At 42.2% G+C, this 25,435-nt stretch overlaps 1 protein-coding gene across 3 annotated transcripts; it reads left to right on the forward strand.

Moving 5' to 3' along the window:
• Window positions 1-1,047: 1,047 nt before the first annotated feature.
• trak1b (trafficking protein, kinesin binding 1b) lies at window positions 1,048-20,858 on the forward strand. 3 transcript variants are annotated; one of them, XM_085148064.1, is made up of 18 exons: window positions 1,048-1,212; window positions 2,062-2,256; window positions 4,972-5,048; window positions 5,173-5,289; window positions 5,367-5,467; window positions 5,593-5,698; window positions 5,788-5,866; window positions 7,793-7,923; window positions 8,027-8,101; window positions 8,186-8,323; window positions 8,403-8,479; window positions 10,893-11,141; window positions 11,255-11,532; window positions 15,610-15,728; window positions 15,908-16,115; window positions 16,328-16,433; window positions 17,321-17,446; window positions 17,802-20,858. In XM_085148064.1, the coding sequence occupies exons 3-18, from the start codon at window positions 4,998-5,000 to the stop codon at window positions 18,394-18,396; spliced, it is 2,556 nt and encodes an 851-aa protein (XP_085004190.1). In that variant the 5' UTR covers window positions 1,048-1,212; window positions 2,062-2,256; window positions 4,972-4,997; the 3' UTR covers window positions 18,397-20,858. The 3 variants fall into 3 exon arrangements, 2 of the variants coding, with proteins under 2 accessions (XP_085004190.1, XP_085004189.1); XR_014871862.1 differs by lacking the exons at window positions 1,048-1,212; window positions 2,062-2,256 and adding an exon at window positions 2,279-4,195 and having other exon boundaries at window positions 17,802-19,585; window positions 19,674-20,858; XM_085148063.1 differs by lacking the exons at window positions 1,048-1,212; window positions 2,062-2,256 and adding an exon at window positions 2,279-4,195.
• The last annotated feature ends 4,577 nt before the right edge of the window (window positions 20,859-25,435 follow it).

The following is a 25,435-nucleotide window of genomic DNA, read 5'->3' on the forward strand; positions in this document are numbered from 1 at the left end:
TGTTTCATCTGGCTTATGTGTGTTTTTACCCTGCCTCGACACGCTGATCCCTACAGGATGCAAACTGAAATATACAAGGTCACCGTGAATGAGCACCGGTGTGTTTATTTCAGACAGGGATCCCAGTACAGTGTGTGACTGCGAAAGAGGCCGTCTAAGGTGACTGTGAGGTCAGCTGGAATAGGCTGAAGCTAAAAGGTTTGTCCTTTTAATTTAACGTTACTGGATCGATTAGGTAGAACACTCTTTCTTCTCTTCTTTGGTATATTGTCTTTATAAAGAGCTGCACAGGGGACCTCTTATGCTCATTTCCAGCTCCAGATTTTATTTTTATTTATTTGGAGTCTGCTGGAGTAGATCTGCATGATTTACAGCTCTTACACAAGGCCTTTGCACCATTTTTCTTCCTGTTGGCTATCCCTCACAAACAGAAGGTTTAAAAGCAGGTGGGTGGAGCTTATGTGATTCAAGCCAGAGCTGGATGCCTGTGATGATTGTACCAGAGATGTCCACTCTCACTGACACCAACTGGAGATGTTAGGAAAAGTGTTAGAAATGGAGAGTTTAGAGGTCTGAAGCCCACTCTTTTGACCCACAGACATTATTTGCACATATCCTGAGCTCATGATTTGAAACTTTGGCCATGTTTCATATGGGTATCCACTACTGTACTGTATATATGACAGGAAATAGAGAAAAGCATAAATGTTCCCCTCCAACCACCGTCTGTTTTTATTTAAGTCTTGCAACTTATGAAACCTGGTGTCTGCAGTGGGTAGGCTGTGGTTTTATGCAGCTTGTTGGCAGGAAGCACTTTGCAGAGTCAGCAGCAGCACTTGTGGTAAAGAGTCTGTAGGGAAAGAGAGACACACTAATTGAAATGGACTTTGGATCACAGCAGCAGAAAAAGTAAAGGTCTTTCCTTCTCCTCTCTTCTGTCCCCTGCAGGTGTCTGTGTCTGCTGTCTATCGTCTGTCCCGTGTCACCGTTACAACAGTGGAGCTCCAGCTCCATGGCCCCCGTCTCTCTCCGCTAGCGAGAGGTGAGCCAAGCTGGCCTCCCCAGCCCCCTCCTTGTCCCAGGACCCGGAGTCAGAGCCTGAGCCCGACCGGCGGCACAACCACGAGGAGCAGTATGTGAGCGAGGGCGAGTACAACCAGCCCGAGACACGTCCGGAGCCTCCCGACTGCAGGGACGCCGAAACCATCACAGGTGCAGAAGAACTCAGATCATCCAAAAGTCCAAATATTGCAACAAAATTTTGAGTATGCAGCTCACCGTCTGGTGACAGTGTTGAAATTACTATTCTAGTAAATCTTTTTTTTTAAAAATAGTTTCATTAATAAAGTATTGCTTTTTCTTCTTCTTCTCCTTCTTAAAAAAAAGCAATTTTATATGTGCAATTCCAAACGTAATTTTTCAAAACAGAAGTTACTTTTCCACAATTTGCACATGGATGTAGCCATGCATCAAAGTAAAGTGATACCAGTTGGTGAAACTAGTCTTTTACCAATCTAAGCTTGCAGTCATAATTAAGTTAAAATGCACAAGTGTTTCTTTTTGTTTTTAAAGTACAGTATTGCTTGTTTTTCAAAATATTTCACATTAAATAGGACGTGTTATGTTAAATTCCAGCTCCATAGTTTCATTCATGGACTCTACTAGAGTAGCTTTGCATGATTGACAGATCAAGACCCCCTTCCTTTAAGCCAACTTTCACCTGATTGGCTGCTCCGCGTAAACATTAGCTTTGAACCCACAGGTGTCCAGGGGCCAGAGCCGTGTGCTGTCTGATGTCTTTATTTGAAACCTTGGCTGTGTTTAAAACAGGTCCTCTTACAAAAAAAGAGAGTTTTGTAAAGAGTTATCTAATTTTATTTTAGCAGAATATTTTTTGTCTCCGATTAAACGTAAACCTGCCTTTCAAATGTTTGATCAGATTTAATGTCGGCCATCACAAACCTGACTCGCTGTGGTCACGCAGGGAATGAGTGGAGAAAAAACCCACCCGTCTCATCCATCCTCATCCCCTCTCTCTCTCTCTCTCCCTCTAATGTTCAGATGTCTGTAACAGCACTGACCTGCCGGAGTTTGAGATCATCAGTCTTCTGGAGGAGCAGCTGCCGGTGTACCGCTTGCGGGCTGACACCGTCTACGGCTACGATCATGACGACTGGCTCCACACGCCCCTCGTCGCTCCTGAGGCCAGGCTCGACCTGACCACCGAGCAGATCGAAGAGACACTAAAATACTTCTGTAAGTCTGCGCGATCGCACCAGTACTTTAAACGTTTCACACCGAGACAGACTGAAAGCAAGAAGGAAAAGCTGGCGAAGGCAATGATAACAGAACTCTCTACTTAAAGGTTTCAGGTTAAAACTGAAACGTTGTTTATCAATATTAAAATTGCAGAAGTGTTTCAGTCGAAAAGCTTTAGAATACAAATAATTTTAATGACAGCAAAAAGTACAAATTGTAGTTGACATGCACTCAAATGGGGTAGATGTTATAAAGAGGTACTCGGGTGTTCTACTTGCCTTTATGGGTCTTTCCCTTAAAATCATTTGAGAACCCCTCCTACAGTAGATGAACAAGACAGGTTTCAAATAGCTCTTTGATGTCTTTTATGAATCTGTTTGACTTAATGCTCAAAGTTAAGCCATAAAAACATTTGGATACCAAGCCCTTTATTTCTGTTTGGCCCTGAAACATGAATGCATCTTCGTTTATTCTGGATAATTGCTGCGCTCCCTGTATATCATATCCGCACTCTGCTTAATTCGCTGCTTTATGAGTAGGCAGAAGAGGTTTATGGAGTAAGGACAGTGCTGTCTGCAGAGGCTTTCTCACATTAAAGATTAATGTGCAATATTAAACAATATTAACTCTTGCTGTCATCGCATTACATTGTTCTTTGAATCTTTGATGGCATCTGTTTATAAAGTATAACCCGAGCCACCAAGCATCCGCCATAAAATCTGTGCAAAATCAAACATGCGGATCATCAAGATGCAGATGAAGGAGGACGTGCAGCTGGTGGGCGTGACACAAGAAGATGTGATTGACATTTTGAAGATCAGATACATTTGAGTAGAGTGATCGTCAATAAGATGTTAATGTTAGATTTGGGTTGTTTGTTTTCTATTCTAATCTAGTCTCGTCTGTCTTTGTCCTGTATGGATAAAGCTGGTATTTCAGCTTCTGTCCACATGGTTGTCTCTAATAACCGAGTATGAAAAAGTGGACAAAATGAAAATACGGTGTGTAAAATGTGAATAAAGGCAGAATGCATTGATCTGCAAATCGAATAAATTTAAGTTAAGTTTAAACATTTCATTTTTTCTGCTATCTGTGTTCTCATGTGGATAAAATATGGGTTTATGAGATTTGGAAATCGCTGCATTATCTTTTTATTCATATTTTTACTTAATACTTTGGGAATTGGGGTTGTATAGTTGGTAAAATCTCTCCTATGGCTTTTGCAAATGACTTTTTCCTTGACCCACATGGAAAACTTGCACGATGGAAAGATGTGAAGAAGAATTTAGGTCGTCTAATGAAAAGAGGAAGAATCTGACTGGCTTACTGAGATGTTAGATCGTGTCACGTGAAGGATGTTGTCTGAAACACTGTTGAATTTTTTTCTTTATTTATTTTGTGCGTATCTGAGATTGATTGGTAGAGTTATAATTTCTAAGATTGAGTTTTTACAGTTCAGATAGACTCATCCCTGAGCTTTACTCAGATAAAAGATGATTTCAGCTTTGACATCTTAGCATACAGCTAAGATGTTTAATTGCTGAGGAAGTTTGATTACGGGTTGCCAGTCTATTGTGTTAGCAGCCGTGCTAAAGAATGAGTCAGAAGACAGAGGAAGTGAGGTAATGAAAGAAAGGTGAAAATGAGAGAAGTGGGAGTCACTTCTATTGACTCTGTCCTGGATAATGCATCCTCGCCTGTCCAATCATAACACAACTTCCACTTCACCTCCGCAGCTGTGGAACCAAAACGGATGCACACACGCTCTCTCTCATCTCTCCGCCTACCTTGTTCTCGCTCCACCAACACAGGGACGTCCGTGTGGGTGGAGGGTAATATAGTCTGTAAGCCTGTGATACAGTAGCTGAGCAGTGGCATGAGAGAGACAGAAAGCAAATGGATCAGTGTTTTGGACCAGCGGTCGATTGTCATCAAGGCAAGTGGAGGATACGGACAGCAAGAGCAGAGATCAGAAAGGGATGAGTGTGGGCCGGAGGACTGCTCAATGTTAAGATGCGATCAAATGATTGGGATATTAGTTTCTTTTCAGTACTTTGATTTTTGTTGAATGTCGTTGTTCCTCTTTGCTTCCTGACTGCGGTGGATCATTTCAGAGCTCCAGTAATGCAGAAAAGCTGTATTATTTCTTGCTGATAGTTTTGCTCCGGTGTTTGTTTCTTAGTTAGTTCGCCTCACTAAGATGACGCATGTCTCCTGTCTAATTTCCACGGCTATCTGTTGTACCCCTGTAAACCAGCGCTGATCAATATTTCAGTGCCATCACCTAAATTTGCTTTCAGAAATGTGAAGTTTTTGTGTTGTTTAGAGTACCAACAGGATTACAGAGGTTTACCATAATGGATTCGATAACTTTGTGTTATCGAATCGCACGTTATCGATTTGAGCTCTGAAGTCAATAATTGCTGCCACCCCCGCGGCAGCAGAGCCACACGCTGTGCGCCATGGAACACGACCCTTTCCCCTTTAACGCCTGCTCGTGCATTTCCAAACAGCGGTGATGGAAGTGTTGCACGCTATACATGGCATGTCCACTTCCTCTGAGAGTGTAAATACTCTTTGTGTTACATAATGGGGCCGTTTTTGCATGCAGTCACACATGTTTGCAGATCACAACTCAAGTGATGGGATGACCAGAAGGTCATTCAGTGTTTTCATGTTCGGTTGGGTTTTCTTTTTTGTTTTTTTCCACAGTGCTATGTGCAGACAGAGTGGGCCAGATGACGAAAACCTACAATGACATTGATGCTGTCACACGTTTGTTGGAAGAGGTGAGGTATTTTAATTTTGCCAGTTCTTTGAGGGTAAATTGAAGCTTTTCTTTTTTTTAATCAGACCAAATGATAATGAGATGTTCCTCTCCTCTGTTTGCTTCTCCTACATTGCAACCAATAGAAAGAGAGAGATCTGGAGCTTGCTGCAAAGATTGGCCAGTCGCTCCTTAAGAAGAACCGGACTCTCACAGAGCAGAACGAGTATTTGGAGGAACAAGTGGGACAAATCACAGAGGAGGTATGCCTCACAGAAATTTAGACCAGGAAAAAATGTTTTGGTACTACAGGTGTTGAACAGTACCTGTCCTCCTGCAGGTTGCCCAGCTGCACCATGAGCTGAACCTCAAGGATGAGCTGCTGCAGTTTTACACCAATGCAGCTGAAGAGATCGAGGATGAATCCAGCAGTTCCCCAACGTTAGTTTCCTTTCTTAATGTCACTCCTAAAATGTGTGAATACTGTTACCATTTCACAGGTGTAAAAATATAAACTCACTTGTACTAAAATGTAAAATTGTAAAATTTGTGTTCGTCTCCTGAAGGGGTAAAAAAAGCAAAGTGGAAACTGCTTCAGGAGGCTTTGTGAGCGACACGCTCCAAAAGAAACTCAAAGAGCTGGAAGAGGAGAACCTGTCACTCCGCTCAGAGGTATCACACGCAGTATTGAGAGAAACACGGGAGGTGAGTTACCGAAACGGCTCAGAGTATTTTGTGTAATTGTGGACGTCTACTCGCAGGCTAACCATCTAAAGTCAGAGACCGAAACTTATGAAGAAAAGGAGCAGCAGCTTGTGAACGACTGTGTCAAAGAGCTCAGTGAGTTTTGCCTTGCCACCAATTTCTTTTTTGGAGCTTCTGTGTGTGAAATTGCCTGTTTTTCTTTACACAACTCCCTCCAAGAGTTTGCATGCTCTGTAATATTTGAATAAAAATACAATGCAATCACTCTACAGTGTATAATATGGCTGCAGCTTCCAGGGCAGAATATTGAAGCCAGAGTGGAAGTGCCTTAAATCTGGATTCTACTGGATGGCAAAAGCTGTGGTAGACTTCCTGTCCTATATGTAACTGTCCCAAAAGTCTATGAGAAAATGGCTTTATGACTTTACCTCTAAACACTTTCCTGCTGAGTTTGACTTGGTTTGGATCATGCTGGATAAAAAGTTAAGTCTGTGAAGGGTTATCTTTGGTAAGAAACTCCAAGTTCAATAGCTGATCATTTTCACATTTTGTCACCTCTTGTCAAGTAGTTAGTAGTAGTTCGAGTTTGTTGTTTCATAGTGAGACTTTTTCTTCTTCATCACATCTGCGGCTTTGCAATAAAGTAACAGCGAAAATGCATCGTCAAAGCAGTACTTCAGAAATCATTGAGTGATGTCATGGTAGCTACATCCACCTTTTATATTGTCTATGGCAATGATGCAACTCATTTAGAATCATATCTACTTTTTAATTGGATTTAATCAGCATTTTTGAAGAGCAGACAACAGACTGAAAAATATATAGTGAAAAAATATTTTTTTTGTGGAAGGGTGGAGTGCCCACTCTGGGTCAGGGACAAGTTCCTGCCCCAAGTGGAGGAGTTTAAGTATCTCGGGGTCTTGTTCACAAGTGACGGGAGAAGGGAGCGGGAGATTGACAGACTGATTGGTGCGGCGGCCGCAGTGATGCGGATGCTGTACCGGTCTGTTGTGGTGAAGAGAGAGCGGAGTGTAAAAGCGAAGCTCTCAATTTACCGGTCGATCTACGTCCGTACCCTCACCTATGGTCACGAGCTGTTGGTAGTGACCGAAAGAACGAGATCGTGAATACAAGCGGTGGAAATGGGCTTCCTCCAAAGGGTGGCTGGCCTCTCCCTTAGAGATAGGGTGAGAAGTTCAGCCATTCGGGAGGGGCTCAGAGTAGAGCCGCTGCTCCTCCACATCGAAAGGAGCCAGTTGAGGTGATTCGGCATCTGACAAGGATTCCTCCTGGGCGCCTCCTGGATGAGGTCTTCCGGGAGGCCCCGGGGCAGACCCGGGACACGCTGGAGAGATTATATCTCTTGGCTGGCCTGGGAACACCTTGGTATTCCCCCAGACAAGCTGGAGGAGGTGGCTGGGTAGAGGGAGGTCTGGGCTTCTTTGCTTGGGCTGCTGCCCCTGCGACCCGGCCCCGGATAAGTGGAAGAAAATGGATGGATGGATGCTGCTCCCTGAGCCTGGCTGGAGTTTTTTCCTGTTAAAAGGGAGTTTTTTGTTTCCACTGTCAGAGTGGTCGCTCACAGATGTATGACAGTTTGTTTATAACAAAAAAAAATGCCCTCCATAACTCGAAATTTGGAGAAAATAACTTCAAATTTCAAGTAATGGATGGCAGTTTTATTTTTTCAGTGGTGGAATCAAGCTTCTATGCATGGGGGATCAGTTGATTGTTGGTTGGTTGTCTCTCTAACACTGTAGGGTCTCTGTCGTGCAATGTAAAGCACCTTGAGCTGACTGTTGTTGTGAATGTACAGAAATTGTACTGCATGCCCCTGTTTTTGAAGTTAGCAGTAGCAAAGTCAAAATGACTATTTTTTTTTACCTTAAAAATTTTTTTTTAAAAGTTTTTATTTCAGTGTTTCATTGCACTTTAAATATAAATTTGAAGTGTTCTGATTTCATTTATATTTTATGTGCAGTGCAGAAAAATGTTTGTTCTCGACACATTTTGTTCTCATTTTTCTCTGTGCTCTTTTTGAACTCCCTGTCAAACTTTAAGGGTTGTCCAGTCTTCAGATTTCTGCCATAGCAGAGGAACTGGCCCGTAAGACTGAAGACGCATCACGACAGCAAGAAGAGATCACACACCTCCTCTCTCAGATAGTAGATCTGCAAAAGAAAGCCAAATCTGTGAGTATATAAGCACACAGGTATATACTTTGACTGGTTATATTTTTACTGGTCTTGTCCTGTTTAGCTGTTTGCTCAGTCAAAGCTGCATTTGTGTGTCTAGTATGCAGTGGAAAATGAGGAGCTCTCTCAACACCTGCTGGCAGCTAAAGATGCCCAAAGGCAGCTCACAGCAGAGGTAACTTCTTCTCTGTCCCCAATCACAATTTGTTCCCTAAATACTGTGAATGTGAGTTTAATTGCTGTGTTTACAATACAACAGCTCCAGGAGTTAGAAGAGAAGTACTCAGAGTGCATTGAGATGTTGCATGAAGCTCAGGAGGAGCTGAAGAACCTGAGAAACAGAAACTACCCCGCAGGAACCCCACGCCGCTATCACCCGCTGGGACTGTACCCGATGGTGAGTTACTGTAAAAGTGTGTGTGCCTCTCTTTGCTTGTAGGCATTGTCTTCCCCTCTTAAAAGTTTATATGTTGCAGGATTCTCTGGCAGCTGAGATTGAGGGAACGATGAGGAAGGAGCTGAGTCTTGATGACCCAGAGTGTGAAGAACAGAAGTAGGTATTCATGCATGCATACTAGATGCCAATTCCCAAACATGGGAACAGGTTTGGGAATTGTTTGATCAAAAGAGTTGGCAATAAGTAATGGACAGACAGTAGAAATAGATAGCCAAAATAAATATACTACGGTGAAAAGTAAATGCATAAGTAATTGTCAAAAAAGTGATAAACTAGCCAGCATAGCTCACTAAAAGTCTTTTCAAAACTTTTTCTAAAAGTATACATAAGCAGTAGCGGTTTTTGATACAGGCGACACGGGCGGTTGCCCGGGGCGGCATCATGGTGGGGGGTGTACTCATGCTGCCCCGACATCAGCCAGCGCATATCGGGAATGGCATAGGCACCGATTGGTTTTCTATTGCCCATTTGCTGGGAGTAAGGACGCCCTCCGTTTGCGAGGTGCGCCTGCTGCTTGCGGCATAGGAAGGTGAAGGCGGGGCGGCGGGGGATTCTCTGGCTGGCTGGAGCGGCATTTAATAACCAACTTGCAAAATAAAACAAAATAAAAACAAAACAACAAACACGAAAACACCAGACATTATGATACAGACTTATAATGTGCACTGATGTTTTTCCGAAATTCTATAAAGTGAGCGCGAGAGCCCTCGGTGCGCCTGCTCGCTGCTGAAGTCGAAGTAAACTTTATTGTCATCTCCGCTACATACAGTCCAGTATATAGAGAGACGAGACGACGAGGCTCCAGTTACAGCAGTGCAAGTAAACAAACAATATATATAAGAAGAGTAAGAAAATAAATATACACTTTAGGACCAGGGGTAAAGAGATCAATAACAATTTAAAATTTATAATTTACAGTTTGATGATTTAAAGTCTCACACACAACCGGTTGAAGGGGGGGGCTGCTTCCAAATAGAGCACATTTCCTTCGTAATATTGTAAATCCAATCCCATGATCTATTCATGATTTGATGGGCGAACACTCCTCTGGATTTTGCACAACCCAGTGTGCAAAATCCAGAGGGAGTGTTCGCCCGGGGCACCAAACAGGCTAGGACCGCCACTGTACATAAGCATAGTATCTAGTCAAAGTTATGAATACAGTGTATATGAGAGGAATGTAACCACTGTGACCTCACCTACTGAGTTTGGACTTTTGGAAATGTTTAGCTTTAGCATTAGCATTGTAGCCACTGTCATGTTCTTTTTTAGAAGCCTGAAGTTACCATGTCTGGATGAACAGGTGGCGTATTAAATTATCAGCTAATGCTAGCAGACTTCTATTTAGCAAGCTGTATAGATAAATACACAGACACTGTTCATTTGTGCTAAATACCAGATCTCATACAGTTGGAGAGGATTAGCTAAACTGCTAAATATCATTCTAGCTAAAATTGCTAGCTATAATAGTTAAATTGTTAAAAAAATAGTAACAAAACCTAATGAATACACTTATAATAAAGTAGTAGCTTAAAATAGGAAAAGACTGGTTAAAATGTAAAGTGTAATGAAATGAAGTGTAACTGATGAATGGTAATCATACAGAAATTCCTTATTAAATCACTAATAATGGACACTACTGTCTACTACGCTGTCATGAAGTTCTGTGAAAAACTAAGCACACCATGTTAAAAGGGTAAGTTGCAGCCAGGTGTACTTGATTAACTGATCATCAGCAAGTGTGGGTACCTCTCTTTTGGCAGTTTCCTGGTCTGTAGCATTCGGGTATGTGTTAACATAGTACTACAGTCTTCCTAGTTGTGGGCGTCCAAAAAAAATCACCCAAAGTTCAAACCATGCAATGCTTAGGAAACTGCACAAAAATCGAAAGCTACTTCTTGGACTCCACTGCTTTCTGGAGACTTCTGGTCATAATTCACAGCCATCTGTCTGACAGATAAATCTTAGCATTAGGGCACAGCAACAACTGTTCAAAAGCATGAAAAAGAAAAGAATCAAGGTTTTGTAATGATCCAGTCTATGTCCAGACCTCAACTCTACTGAGTTATGTTGCAAGACCTTAAGAGACCTGTGCACAAATGGATGCCTGGAAACCTCAATAAACTGAAGCAACATTGTAAAGAAGAGTGGACCAAAATTCCTCCACAGCAATGTGAGAGATGGCTTAAGTCATAGAGAAAACAATCGCTTCAGGTTATTACTGATGGTTCTATAAGCTACATGGAGTATTAGTTTTTCACAGAACTCCATAGTGTCACAAGAAAACTTTCTTTTTCATACGGCTATGGTGGATGGTGTTCTTCACTGATTGTTAGTCGCTTTAAACACTCGACTTAAAGTTGGGATTTGTTTAATGTTAAGAGTTCAAGTAAATGTAACCTTGGTGAAGCATTCTTGAGTCCATCTTTGGGAGTAACTTAGGTAAAAAGGTTTGTGAACCACTGTTGAAGAGCATCAGTATAATACTCCTATGTTTGACTGTGTGCAGGGTCCATCGGAAACGTGTATTTGAGACGGTCAAAAATGTTAACCAGACAGTTCGTCAGCGTTCTCTGACTCCAACCAACTCCAACATCCCGGGTTCTAACCAGTCCCTGTCAGCTCGAACGTCACCCCAATCGAGTGGTCTCTCCACACCCCACTCCAGCATATTTGGAGGTGACCTTAGTGGAGAAAGTGTAGCCCTTGATAACCGAACGCAGAGCATCCTAATGGAGACAGCATCCAATCAGGACAGGTAAGACCGAGATAAGCTGCTGTCATCTGCATGAATCAAACTCAGTTTTCTCAAGAATGATTTTATTTTAAAACATTTGATTGATTTTTGTTTTAACCCTGCTCTGTCAACAGCACAGAGGGCCAGGAGAAGAAGGCAAGTGGGGCAGAGGACTTGCGGCTTGCTCTGCGTCGCCTGTCTTTGCGCCGACAAAACAATTTAAGTGAAAGGCGCTTCTTTGAAGAGGAGCGAGAGCGACGGCGGGGAGGACACCCTGGACTCCACGATGCCCTGGGCCAGGAGAGTCTCTTAACCCCATCCGAAAGCATCATGTCCCTCGGAAACCTCCACCTCTGGGCCTCGCGAGGGCCCTACCTCCCCGACAAGCTTCAGATCGTCAAACCACTCGAAGGTGAGGTAGAAAGGGAGCACGGAACGAACGGCAAGGCAGGGAGGAACCTGGAAGGAGAGAGGCACCGAGGGGCCGGGGCAAAAAAAGGGAGCAGGCAGGGCTGGGGAACAGAGGGGGAGAGGAGGCAAGATGGCAGTCAAGGGGAAAGGGAGAGAGTGTGGGGATGGACGAGGAAGACTGGAGCTGGAATAGAGAGGGAGAGGGGAAGGAGTTGGGCTAGAGACCGAGCCGGCAGCAAGAAGATGAGGAGTGCGCAAGAGTGGACAGAGAGGCCCCTGTCTCTGATGCTCTTCAACTCTTTCTGGTCTCTGATGCATCATCACAAGTCTGGCAGCTTTGCATCTCCACACAGCTATTACAAAGAAACCCAGCCCAGAGGGTGGCTTTGAGCACTCATGCACTACACGGAGGAAGTAGGACGGAGTCTATCCAAATCACAGGCTGCTGCTCGTGAACTGATTGGGGGCTAAAAGGGGAAACAGGCAGACCTTAGATCTATACAGTGTGATAGAGTCACAGTAGTATTCAGTCAGCATGTACAATTAAGGAGCTGGTGTCTTAGATTTAACCTTAAAGAAGATTATGCTCTTTTCCAGATCAGTGCCAAATATTTATTACTGGACTCTGTGCTAGATTAGTTTTATATGATTCACAGTTCAAACTAACCTTATTTATCTTTACTGAACCTTGGTACCGTTGTCAGAAACGGACTGTTGTGGCATCCTGCCTGTTCTTTTTAAGGCGCGTGTCTTCTGATTGGTTGTCCCTCGCAAACAGAAGGTTTAAAACTACTGACAAACAGTGTTGCCAACTTAGCGACTTTTTTTCTAAAAAGCAACCCGTGCCAAAGCGCTCATAGGCGGCGGATCGTCCTCTCGCAGAAGTCGCCCCCAGCTGCTGTCAGAACAGGACATGTTCACCCAGTGGCGGTCCTAGCCTGTTTGGCGCCCTGGGCGAATACTCCCTCCTTCAATTCAATTCAATTTTATTTATATAGCACCAAATCACAACAAAAGTCGCCTCAAGGCACTTCATAGATACAGAGAAAAACCCAACAATCATATGACCCCCTATGAGCAAGCACTTTGGCGACAGTGGGAAGGAAAAACTCCCTTTTAACAGGAAGAAACCTCCTGCAGAACCAGGCTCAGGGAGGGGCGGCCATCTGCTGCGACCGGTTGGGGTGAGAGAAGGAAGAAGTTGTCGGAACAATACTGAATTTCACCAGAGAAACACACACACACACATATGAAGAGAGAGAGAGTATGCATTGTATGCAAACGGCTACCAAACAGCCATCATAATTTGTCATACAATGAGAACAGGAAGAATCAACAATTGACAATGACTAATTAATATTAAAATCTGTAACATAATAAATTGTTTGGAGTTTAGTCTGTTACTACTACTATTTCATCTTGGAGCAACTGTAACCCACATAATTTCCTTGGGGATTAATAAAGTATTCTGATTCTGATTGTTTCAGGATACATGACCTGCCATTATCCAATGACACATCTGCTTACCTGTATCATTTGCTCGTTTCTCCTCCTCTTCTTTTCTATTTTTTCTAAACTGAGGACCTGATGGCTTTGAACTTTCTTGTCCATCTTCCATTGGTTTCAATTTTGCACTATAGTATGAACACCCATCTTCTTATATATATTGTTTGTTTAATTGCACTGCTGTAACTGGAGCCTCGTCGTCTCATCTCTCTATATACTGGACTGTATGTAGCGGAGATGACAATAAAGTTTACTTCGACTTCAGCAGCGAGCAGGCGCACTGAGGGCTCTCGCGCTCACTTTATAGAATTTCGAAAAAACATCGGTGGAAATTATAAGTCTGTATCATAATGTCTGGTGTTTTCGTGTTTGTTTTATTTTGCGAGTTGGTTATTAGATGCTGCTCCAGCCAGCCAGAGAATCCCCCGCCGCCCCGGCTGCAAGCAGCAGGCGCACCTCGCAGACGGAGGGCGCTCTTACTCCCAGCAAATGGGCGATAGAAAACCGATCGGTGCCTACGACATTCCCGATATGCGCTGGCATGATGTCGGAGCAGCATGAGTACGTGATGCCGCCCCCCACCACGATGCCGCCCCGGCAAACCGCCCGTGTCGCCCGTATCAAAAACCGCTACTGTGTTCACCCCTACGCGTCCAAACTGCAAATGAATCGCACATGAGCGAAGCCGCTGCTCCCGCCCTGACTATAACAGTCAGTTCTTCTTTTACTCTTACTTTTTGTGGATCACAAGGTTTAAAACTACTTTAAAAACACACAAACAAACACAAAAAGTAACTCCGCCAGACTGCCTATTTCGGGTCACTTTTGTCGGTGTTGTGCCAAAAACTGATTTCCGGTATTTGCCAAAAAGCGATTGCTCATATTTAAAGTGCTATAAGTAACTTGTTGGGCTATAATATGTTAAACATATGTAAAATGCATTCCTTATGGATGACATAAAGTCATCTTGAGCCACAAACAACATTCTTGTAACAAGATAGAAGACGCAATCAGTTTTTGGCAGTGACTTTTATATAACCTTTATTTATGCAGTAAAAAAATCTCATTAACATTAAAAATGTGTTTTGTAAGAGTAAGTTGCCCAACAGGACAGCAGAAATGGCAGCAAATATTACAATAGTTCAGTAAAAATATTTTAAGTGGGGATAAAGGACCGGATTGGTTATAATGTAAGTACAAGTTGTAAAGATACTTAAAAAAACAGATAATTTTTTAATTACATTTTACATACGTAAAGATATTACACATAAAAAATACACAAACACTGGAAATCAGTTTTTGGCAGACAATCACTTTTTGGCACAACACCTGTACCAAGCCTGGATAAAGGAGGAGAGTTGGAATTGTGACATAAAAAAACAATAATTGCTAAAATAAATTTAATTTGTAGTTCTAAATATATCCTAAATGCATTTAGGCTGTTTTTTTTACTGACTTTATGTCTCTTCCACAATGTTATTTCTCTCTCCTACAACATGAGCTTCACCAATTATGCTAATTAAGTGATGACGTCATTTAGCGACTTCTAGCGACTTTTAGGACAACCAATAGCGATTTTCCTTACTGAGGAGTTGGCAACACTGCTGTCAAAGTTGACAAAATTAGGGAAACCTGCTCTTGCCGGCCATTAAGAGAAGTCTGAATCGCGAGCTTCAGGGATCATTTGCACATACTCTGAGGTCTTTATATGAAACTTTGGCTATGTTTATTATGAGCGTCCAGCACTGTAATGGTATACTCTGTATGCAATAGAAAATAATGCAAAGTAGAATAGAACCACTCAAAACAGGTTCCTTTGGCCTGTGCTGCCCTCTGCTGGTAATATTTTATACTTTATTTAAACTGAATCTATCCCCTTCAACTTGCAAACACCCAGATGGCATGCAGAAGCCCTGCTGTTGTGGATTTGTTTATATATATTCTTGTATATTTATACACATTGTTCTGTCCATATTCATTCGTAACTTAGAATTTTTTAAGCTTTTTCATTTTTTCACTGCTCACTCTGTTACCTCTTTGCTGTCTCTGTTTATTTTCTGTCATTAATCCATGTGACTGTCTTAATAAAAAGATTCTCATATTGCTTTGCTCCTCCATTTAATTTCCTTTTCATATCATTCCTCTGATATTCATAGCTTTTTGACATTCACCTTTCTCTGCCATCCTCTTCACTTATAGTATTAGCTTCATCTTCACTTTTTTATTGAATGGATGAGCTCTTTAGAGAAAAGGATCTAAAATACTTTTTGTTCTTAATTGCATGAATTACTGGCTGACACTCTGAGATATGTGTGTGCACAATATCTGTTTTGTTGCTGTTACTGCTAGTTACTTCTCAGTTACATATAATTCTTAAAACCTGTTAACATAGGAATGCCTTTTAAAATGCTAACAAGTATTTTCAGGAGATTTAAGGTATAAAACATCTGCTGAAGGTAAAGCAGCTAGTTGAAAAAGTTTCATATTCCCCTAAATGTTTTTTTGTCTGTGTGTTTGGAGATGGTGCAGGTGGAGTTAAGTACATTAAGTTAAATCCACTTCTCTCCACCAGGATCTGCCACTCTGCACCACTGGCAGCAGTTAGCCCAGCCTCACCTGGGTGTGATCCTGGACGCCAGGCCAGGAGTTGTGTCAAAGGGCTACAGACCTCTAGAACTAGAGCTGGAGCAGGTCTGTGTGTGAGGTTTCTCTGCGTGTATCTGTTGTGTTCACGCTAAACCATCTCCGTTGATTACATGTACCACTGTATTGGTTTAAACTTAGGCTCATCCTCTGGTAACGAGAATCAAACCTTATCACCTGTAAAGCACTCCTCTCCCTTCCCTGCATGGCTCTTTGTTTGTGTTAAGGCGTACCCATGGGGCGGCTTTGAGGAGGATGAACCAGGAGAGCAATACTTCCAAAATCTTCCCACCTCCTCAGCTTCTGCCTCACCGGCAGTGGCCCCCACCTCCAGTACAAATGACGCCAACCTCGTACAGCCTTCAGTCACCCTGGCCCCACCTTCTCCGCCCTCACCATCACCATCACCACACCTCAGCAACACCGATGCTCTGGGTGAGGACATATAGTAAATTTTCATTGACTCTAAATACATTATACTGCCAAAAGTATAATTAAGAATGGATTTCACTCAAGTTCATATGCGTGTGAAGGTGAGCAAACACTTCTGGCAGTATAGTGCATAAATACTTCCACATTGTTGAACATGTACAAAAGGCTAAAATGTGCTGACTGACAGTGACGGGCTGTGTGTGTTTGACTTCCAGCTGCATACTACCCAGGTAAATGCATGGCTCACACCAGCTCCACTTACACCTTTACAACCTGCCGGATCCTCCATCCAACTGATGAGCAGACGCGGGTTACGCCAAGGTGAGTGGCATCATTAAGTGTCTGTGATCAGAGTCGACTCTTTGTTATTATTCGAGCCACCGAAAGTCACACATAGTGTTAGTTCAGGCAGGCAATGAGAATAACAGTTCTCACTATGGGCACACTCTTTAAGCTCCTTTAGCCTGCCTATACCTGGTGCACATGTGCATGCTGCTTTGTAACCCACCTCCTCCCCAGCATAACCTTTTAATGCTACTCTACTCAGAGCCGGGGGCTTATGGCTGCTTCCCAGAGCCATAGACATCGTTGCACATGGAAATATCTTTTTTCTTTTTAGAGTGACCCTGACTAAATTTACCTATAACTGACTTCTGCAGAATTGAGCTTTTCTGCTAAAAATGGTCTTATAAATACGCTTAAAATGAAACTCTGGCTCTGAGTTTTCTTTGTATTATTGTAGGGTCTTTACCTTACAATAAAAAAAAAAAATCGAGTAATTCATTTTTATAAAAATTAGTAAATGTTTTTCTTCGAGAAGCGCGCCCTTTTAGAAAGTTAAAACTGCACTTAATGCCATTTCACACACTGTAGTGACATAAAAAATTAAGTGGGAAATAAATGAATGCAGTTCTTAAAAAAAGTCATTTAAATACGCCGTTCAGATACATCATGTTTCTAGAAGCCGAAAGAGTGCTAAATGTGCACTCATTCTGAATTTGATTGGATCTCACAGGACGGGTCTAGGAAGGAACACTTAGTCAGTTTTCTGATAGACAGTGGGAAGGTGCTGAATTATACATGCAGCTGCTTATATTTCGAACACCCGCTGTAGTTCTGGTTTTAATGATGAGACCATCTGAAAGTGTGATTTATATATATATATTTTTTTTTTGTTAACCTAGATGAAATCTTCTCATTCCCTCCAGTTTAAACCCAGTGCCTGCATCGTCCTCCTGTGTGATGACCAGCACTCTGCTGGGTACTCCTGCTGCTACTCCCTGCACGTCCCGCAGGCTCAGTCTCAGGCCCTCTGAATCCTCAACTAACCTCAGGCAAGAAACTGCATATTCTGACATTTTCCTTTTTATTTAAAAGACAAAGTAAAATCAAAAGATTGCTTTAGCTAATTTCATATTTTATATAATGTCATATTTAATTGAGTGCATATAAAAAGTAAGTTTGCATTCAACTGCATGAGATCACAGACTTGTGGTATTGTAAGCATTAATGCCTTCCCTCTCTGTCGGGCTGAATGCTTCCTTTGGTTGACAGTTGTAGTTCCTTGGTTATAGCTGGCTGTTTATTTGGATAAATAATCAGCAGAAAAACTATATGCATTTGAGTTTGGTGTGAACTGTTCCTTTAAGAAAGGACATTATGTGTGTATTTTGTCTCATGTCTGTGCAGAGATGCTACACGCACCACCAGCACCTCCCTGGGGTTGGTACGTCTTCTCCAGGAGAGAGGAATCTCAGCAGCTGTGTATCACCAGAGCCAGGGCCTGGAGCAGGGTCAGGGCAGCGGAGGAGTCCTATTAAGCACCTCCATTGCCCCCAACCGAACACCTAATCCCGATCCTATGCGGCCCTCGACCCCTCCAAACTCTCCCACAAGACAGGGAGCTTCAGCTGTGCCAAGCTCTGCTGGCTTTGACTTCAAGAGTCCTTCTTATGAGAACTTCCTGGCTTCCAAACCAGCCCGTTCCATCCTGAAGGAGGTGACAGGGGGGATGAGAGGCAGGCAGCGAGGGAGGGACTGTGAAAGCCAAACAGACGTTAGCGTGGCCGTCCACAATCTGAACCTGGTAGACAAGGTGAAGCGGCTGGGTGTGGCTGGAGCCCCCGGAAGCAGAGCGATGAGCCCTGGTCCCATGCTAGGGCCTCTGGGTGGACTGCGTAGATCTGGCTCCCCTTTTGGACCTGATGGAATGAGGAGGAACCGGAGTTATCCAGGCATGGTTGGAGCCAGCATGGTCATGAAAGCCCCAGGGCCCCAAGAGTAGCCTGGATAGCTGCTGGCCAACAGGGTAGATGAGTAGGAGCCCAGCAGGGCCAAGGACTGGCTGTTGATCAGTCACCTGGAGCCCATAAATATATCCACACTGTACAACAGCAACATGGCACTACTGACCTATTTCTAATCACAGCTACAGTTTTACACAAACACTACACCTCTGTAGTGCTTTACAGTGGTGATTCACGCTTGAACGAAGAGAAAAATAACTTAAAGGGTTAGTTCATCCAAACTACAACAGCAACATCTTCTATACTGTCTGTGCTGTACTTTTGCTTTTGTGTGCCCAGATTTTGAGATATTGCTAAAATGACCGGACAGATTGGAGGCTCCTCTGTGTAAGCACTGAACAGTGACATTTAAAGACTTTCAGTTATTAAATTAAATTAAACGGTGATGACGAAGCTTACATTCTTTCTAGCTTTAACAGGTCTGAATTAAAATTTTTGCCAGAATTCCTGCCGAACTGAAAACAAGTGCTCCCACGTCACCTGCATTCATCTTCATTTTTATAAAAATTAGTAAGTGTTTTTCTTCGAGAAGCGAACTCTTTTAATACGCCGTAATGATGTAAAAATTAAGGGGAAAAGGCTAATGCAGTTTTAGGGGGAAAAAGTCATTTAAATACGCCGTTCAGGTACGTCATGCTTCTAAAAGCCAAGAGTGCTAAATGTGAATTTGATTGGATCTCACAGGACGGGTCTAGGAAGAAACACTTAGTCCGTTTTCTGATAGACAGTGGGAAGGTGCTGAATAATACATGCAGCTGCTTATATTTCGAACACCTGCTGTAGTTCTGGTTTTAATGATGAGACTAACTAAAATTGATGGAGAGGCTCACCTTCTCTCTAGCTGCAACAGGTCTGAGTTTCAATTTTTGCCTGAATTCCTGCAAAACTGAAAACAAACACACCCACCTCAGCTTTATTTTGACTTTAACTCTTAAGACGGTAACTAGTTTCTTCCATGTCAATGAGCAACAAATGCTTCTTATTAATCTAAAGTGGAAAACTGACAATATGTCTGCACCGAAATAAAAACGCATTTACTTAAAGTTTTCTTAATCGGAAGCTAATAATATACATAAATATTTTGTCATTTTCTAATGCCCACGGATTGATCAGGAAAGAATTTATAGCATTTACATGCCATTAAGGGAGGAACCCTTAATGGTAGCTGTTCCCACCCTGTGGTGACATAAAGAATTGATGCAAGCAGCAGAAATGGGTCTCACTTAGAAATAAGGGGAGGAGCTTAGTTATTCAGGCGGGACTTGGAGGACTACTACTCCACATCAAAAGGAGGCAGTTGAGGGGGTTCAGGCATCTGAATAGGATCACCTGATGACAAGTCCTACCCGGAGGAGGCAGAGGATGTATGGATGGATGCACAAGCACCCCCTATGAAATGATTTTGAGCATCTGGAAGTCTTTCCTTGTCATTGTTAGCATGTTGAGTTTTGCATGTAAGTCAAAGCACTCTTTATAGAGCTGCTGTAATCTCTGCTCACTCTCTAATATTCGGATATCTAAAATTCTGGACACACAAAGCCAGTTTTATGTAACTTAATTTTACATAATTGGGTGAACTGACCCGTTAAAACAGAATACACTGAAAGCGAGCTACTGAAATATCACTCGGATTCCTGCTTTGGAGACTGACTCTGCTGGCTAGATGTAGTACTCCCACTCTTGCCTTTTCTGAAACACATCCACAGAATCCCACGCACATCCAGACTCACACAGGTGCACTCTGCTAAATCTTCCATGCACTGGCTGGCTATTTGTAGTCACTGTAGCACAGAAACATGCCTTTCTACTTCAATACTAGCAGATAAAAATTTCATAAGTGGTTTTAAAAAAAGTACACCGAATTCATAAAATATGTCATCCTCTGTCTCTCTCTCCTTTCTTTTGAAGGGATTAAGTGAGAGTCTGACAAGTCACTTTCACTAAATCATCAAATAGATTTCACGCCAGTGTTAAAGGTACTTCAGTTTCATTTTCTAAATGGCCGTTAGACAGTAAAGCTGATGGTACTTCCACTGAACTGGAGAGATCAATACACTGAGGGATTGCTTTATCGTGGTTGGAAGCTTTCAGCTATTTTTCCCTTATTGTTTTATGGTTTTATCAGAGAGTGAAGCAATACAGTGCCTCAACCTTTTGTGTTTTGTGATTTTTCCCTTGTCATGCAGGTCCGAAGGCGCTCACACAACCATAGTTTGCACTTGTGTTTATTTATTTTTAAAAGTCCTGATTTTAAGATATCTTTTTTGTAAAAAATAGCATTGTCTTACACACTGTATATATATATACTGTTCACAGTCACTATAATGTCATGTGTAGATGAACCATGTGTAGTGCTTTAACCAAGAACCACACATCGTTGTAAGTATCTGGGTGAGCATGTAATCAGGGTTTTTCCAAATAAAAAGTCATCAAACAATAATTTATTAATAGGATTTCTTTTCCCTTTCTGTGTGATGGAGTTTTAAAACATGACTCAGAATTGAAGCGGGGTAATAACGACGTAAAGAAAAGCCACACACGCAGGAAATGATTACTTGGCCTCCTCCAGCAGATGGTGCTCACAAATAACTCGACACGCGACGGCGAGGATGTGTATTGCGTTCATCTGTCTGTCTGCAGTCATCATCCATTACCCATTCACCATCTGGATCTCGTGGAGGGGATATGACGAAGGCTGCTTATTAAACTTAGACTGGCCACAGGTGAATGAGAGGTGAGCAATAACCAAAAAATGTCACAGTGGCAGGCGGCGAGTCTAATTAGAAAAAATAAACTGGTTTCAAATGCCAGTGATGTCGCTCATGTCAGATATTTGTCATCTTACAGAAGCATTTTGATAATCTTATTTCATAACCTTATTTTTGTTGGATGTAATGACACAGCCCCAACAGATGAGCTTTGGTACCTGTCATATACCAGACGAGCTCATTTTAGGTGATAGTGGACAGGATGTCTGGAAGCATCATTTTTATTCAATAACTGACACCCAGACTACTCTCACAGGATTTAGTGTTTATTAAAGTCTTGGGGTATTTGTTTGTTTTTTAAAATTTACCATACAAAAGTCAAACACCTAAAAAGATTTTTTTCCTGTGCATGTGTTTCCTTTTTCCCACTCAAATGTGGAAGAATGAGTGAATGAGTGAGTGAAAAGATTACTTATTGATGGGAAACATCCCTCTGAATTTTTGATTCAGTAGAATCACACAATTGCTGCAGATTTGTCTGCTGCACATCCGTGATGGGAATCACCTCTTCCACCACATCCTAAATGTGTCTCCTTAGGTACTTGCCTGAGATTTGGTGACCATAGAAACCATTTAAGTGCAGTAAACTTCCGGTCATGTTGAAGAAAACAGTCTGAGATGATTTGAGGTTTTGAGTCATGGAGCTGTATCCTGCTGAAAGCAGCTATCAGAAGATGCGTACACTGTGGTCATAAAGGGATGAACATGGACTCGCGTAGGCTGTGACGTTTAAACAATACTTAATTGATACTAATGGACCTAAAGTGTGCCAAGAAGATATCCCCCATACCATTGGATGGATCTATGCTTTATGTTGCTGCCAAATTCTGATCCTGTCATCCGAATGTTGCAGCAGAAATTCAATTCGATTCAATTCAATTTTATTTATATAGCGCCAAATCACAACAAAAGTCGCCTCAAGGCGCTTCATAGATACAGAGAAAAACCCAACAATCATATGACCCCCTATGAGCAAGCACTTTGGCGACAGTGGGAAGGAAAAACTCCCTTTTAACAGGAAGAAACCTCCGGCAGAACCAGGCTCAGGGAGGGGCGGGGCCATCTGCTGCGACCGGTTGGTGTGAGAAAAGGAAGACAGGATAAAAGACATGCTGTGGAAGAGAGACAGAGATTAATAACAGATATGATTCAATACAGAGAGGTCTGTTAATACATAGTGAGCGAGAAAGGTGACTGGAAAGGAAAAACTCAATGCATCATGGGAATCCCCCGGCAGCCTACATCTATTGCAGCATAACTAAGGGAGGATTCAGGGTCACCTGGTCCAGCCCTAACTATATGCTTTAGCAAAAAGGAAAGTTTTAAGCCTAATCTTAAAAGTAGAGATAGTGTCTGTCTCCCGAATCCAAACTGGAAGCTGGTTCCACAGAAGAGGGGCCTGAAAACTGAAGGCTCTGCCTCCCATTCTACTTTTAAATACTCTAGGAACAACAAGTAGGCCTGCAGAGCGAGAGCGAAGTGCTCTAATAGGGTAATATGGTACTACAAGGTCATTAAGATAAGATGGGGCCTGATTATTTAAGACCTTGTATGTGAGGAGCAGGAGTTTGAATTCAATTCTGGATTTAACAGGAAGCCAATGAAGGGAAGCCAAAACAGGAGAAATATGCTCTCTCTTTCTAGTCCCTGTCAGTACTCTTGCTGCAGCATTTTGGATTAGCTGAAGGCTTTTCAGTGAGTTTTTTGGACATCCTGATAATAATCAGGATGTCCAAAATAATAAATTGAGGCTCATAAGACCAGACGGCTCTTGTTGTCCAGTTTTAATGAGTTTCCCCAGTTTCCTGTTCTGTGACATTAAGTGTGGTCTTCTGCTCGTGTAGATGATGAAGGTTTGACATGTTGTGAACTCAGAGATGCTCTTCTGCATAACTTGGTTTATAACCAGTGATTATATGAGTTACAGATGCCTTCCTATTAGCTCCAAGTAGTCTGGCCATTATCCTCTGACCTCCGGCATCAACTAGGCCAATAAAGACATTAACAGACATGCTTTTAGCAGGAAAATGAATACAAGCAATAATTATTTCAGGCTTTATTATTATTTTATATAGTAACATATTCAGAATACGTTACTCTCATTGAGTAACGTAACGGAATACATTACAAAATACATTTTGGAGCATGTGTTCTGTAATCTGTAGTGGAATACATTCTAAAAGTAACCTTCCCAACACTGGTCCAAAGATATCCATGTTAGTGTTACTGGTGGCTGTAAATTGCCCAAAGGTGTGAAAGTGTGCATGAATGGTTATTTATCACTTTGAGTTCATCTGCGATGGCCTGTTTAAGGTGTACTGCTCTGGAGGATCTGATTGAACTTCTATTGTATTAATATTCCTTCCTACAGTCCTTCGTTCTTTTTAACTGTCACTGCTTGAACCATGATCGCTGGGTAGCAATAGCTACCAAGCTAAATAAAACACAAGAGCTATCTTTTTCCTATTTTAGTTACAAAACTGAGCCTCTCATACTGGGAAATTTACCAGCTGAGCCATTTATATATTTTGTATTCAACTTTCTTTATAATTATAAATTAAAATTACAACCATTAATAACAAAAGTATGCTAAAATAACAAGCATTACAGGAACTACTTAATGAGTCCTATTAGCTAACTGGCCCCTGCCATATGTATTCCCAACTAGCAGCAACACTAAGAGCATCTTTCTAACAGTTCAAAATGCGTAGCTATCCCATTTTATCATCAGCGTCTTTGCTGCACTGTCAGGTGGTGGTGCTGTTAGATGAATCTGCGTTATGTAAGCTTGGAATCGGAGCATTTTGGAGTTCAACTCCAAACATCAGAGGCATTAAAGACTCCCGATTTTACCACAAGCCCTTTTCTTTTGGACGCCTCTGAAATGTGTTTTCCCTCCCTGTGTGAAAGAAAGTTTTGGAGATGGATAGAACAGAATGAAACGCAGCATATTCAGCCAGTTTCAGGAAGAGCTCAGACCATCTGCTCATCAACGTGGCTGGAACTTCATTAAAGCCTCACGCCTGTTCCTTTCATGACTGCGTGGCTTTGCCCATAAACAAAATCTTGTCCATACAGGAGTGGTCAAATTGCCTAACATAGGATATGGTAGGCTTATGGTAGGCTTTGACCTTTTTTATTTCTGCACTGACAGTTTTGAAACCACACACACATACAGATGTGCACGATACAAATGGAGACATTTACAGCTCGTTCCACTGAAGCCTTTAAACCTTTCCTAAGCCTTTTTAGCTCTGTAGCCTTTCTGGCCTCAGCTCTTTAAACAGAAGGCTGAATCGATTCCCATGGATTGCTGTGAATCTCAAGGCTCTGTAGGTTTTTGCTTCATGTGCGACCTCAGTCCGAGCCAGTGGCTTTAATGCCCAAAACACACACATACACAGGCACAGCAAAACCAAACTTTTCCCCCCAGGGTTTCCCAGCTCACTTCTCTGAATAATTCACCGAACCTGCTTTGTTCATCGATCGCCCTCTCCACCTCTCGCTCACAAAGACACATCTTTCACTTAACACACACAGCCAGGAGCAGCATAATGGGCATCATTCATTATAATTCACCACCACTGTGGCTATTGTATCTGCTAATACTTTCTACAGGCTCAACTTTATAACCCTTTGTAACCACTGGTATTGTTTTCAAGATCATTTCAAAGAAAAGAGCCAAAATGTCAAGTAGACTGGAGTAAACAATATGACTAAATGTCAGTGCCGAGCAATCAAATCAGCTTTTTTCTTGGCCTACATTGTTTTCACAGCACGCCAAAATGTACCAGACTCCGCAAAAGCCTTTCCTGCCTCTCAAGTAGAGTCAAAAACAATTATTAGGATTTAGATTCAGACCTGCTTTAATAATTCAATTGATACCAGTTTCCCCCAGACGCTTCAAGCCATTTCAATATTTAGCATAGACGTTAAAGCTCATAACGATCTTGCTGTTCTTTTGAAGATATTTTTGAACTTTCTCCAGCTGGCTCCCTAAATGATACGCTCTCAGACTTTCATCTCCTTTGTGCTGCTCCAAGTTGTCCCTTTATGTCAGCCTTAGACGTTTTCTCCTTTACATTCATCATATTCTAAAGACAACATCATTACCCATAATTCTTCCTGTCCCTGCAAGGTTTTTTATTATTATCCTGTCTTCCTTTTCTCACCCCAACCGGTTGCAGCAGATGTCCGCCCCTCCCTGAGCCTGGTTCTGCCAGAGGTTTCTTCCTGTTAAAAGGGAGTT

This window comes from Neolamprologus multifasciatus, chromosome 22 (genome assembly GCF_963576455.1).
Source record: "Neolamprologus multifasciatus chromosome 22, fNeoMul1.2, whole genome shotgun sequence".
In the NCBI taxonomy this organism is placed as follows: domain Eukaryota; kingdom Metazoa; phylum Chordata; class Actinopteri; order Cichliformes; family Cichlidae; genus Neolamprologus; species Neolamprologus multifasciatus.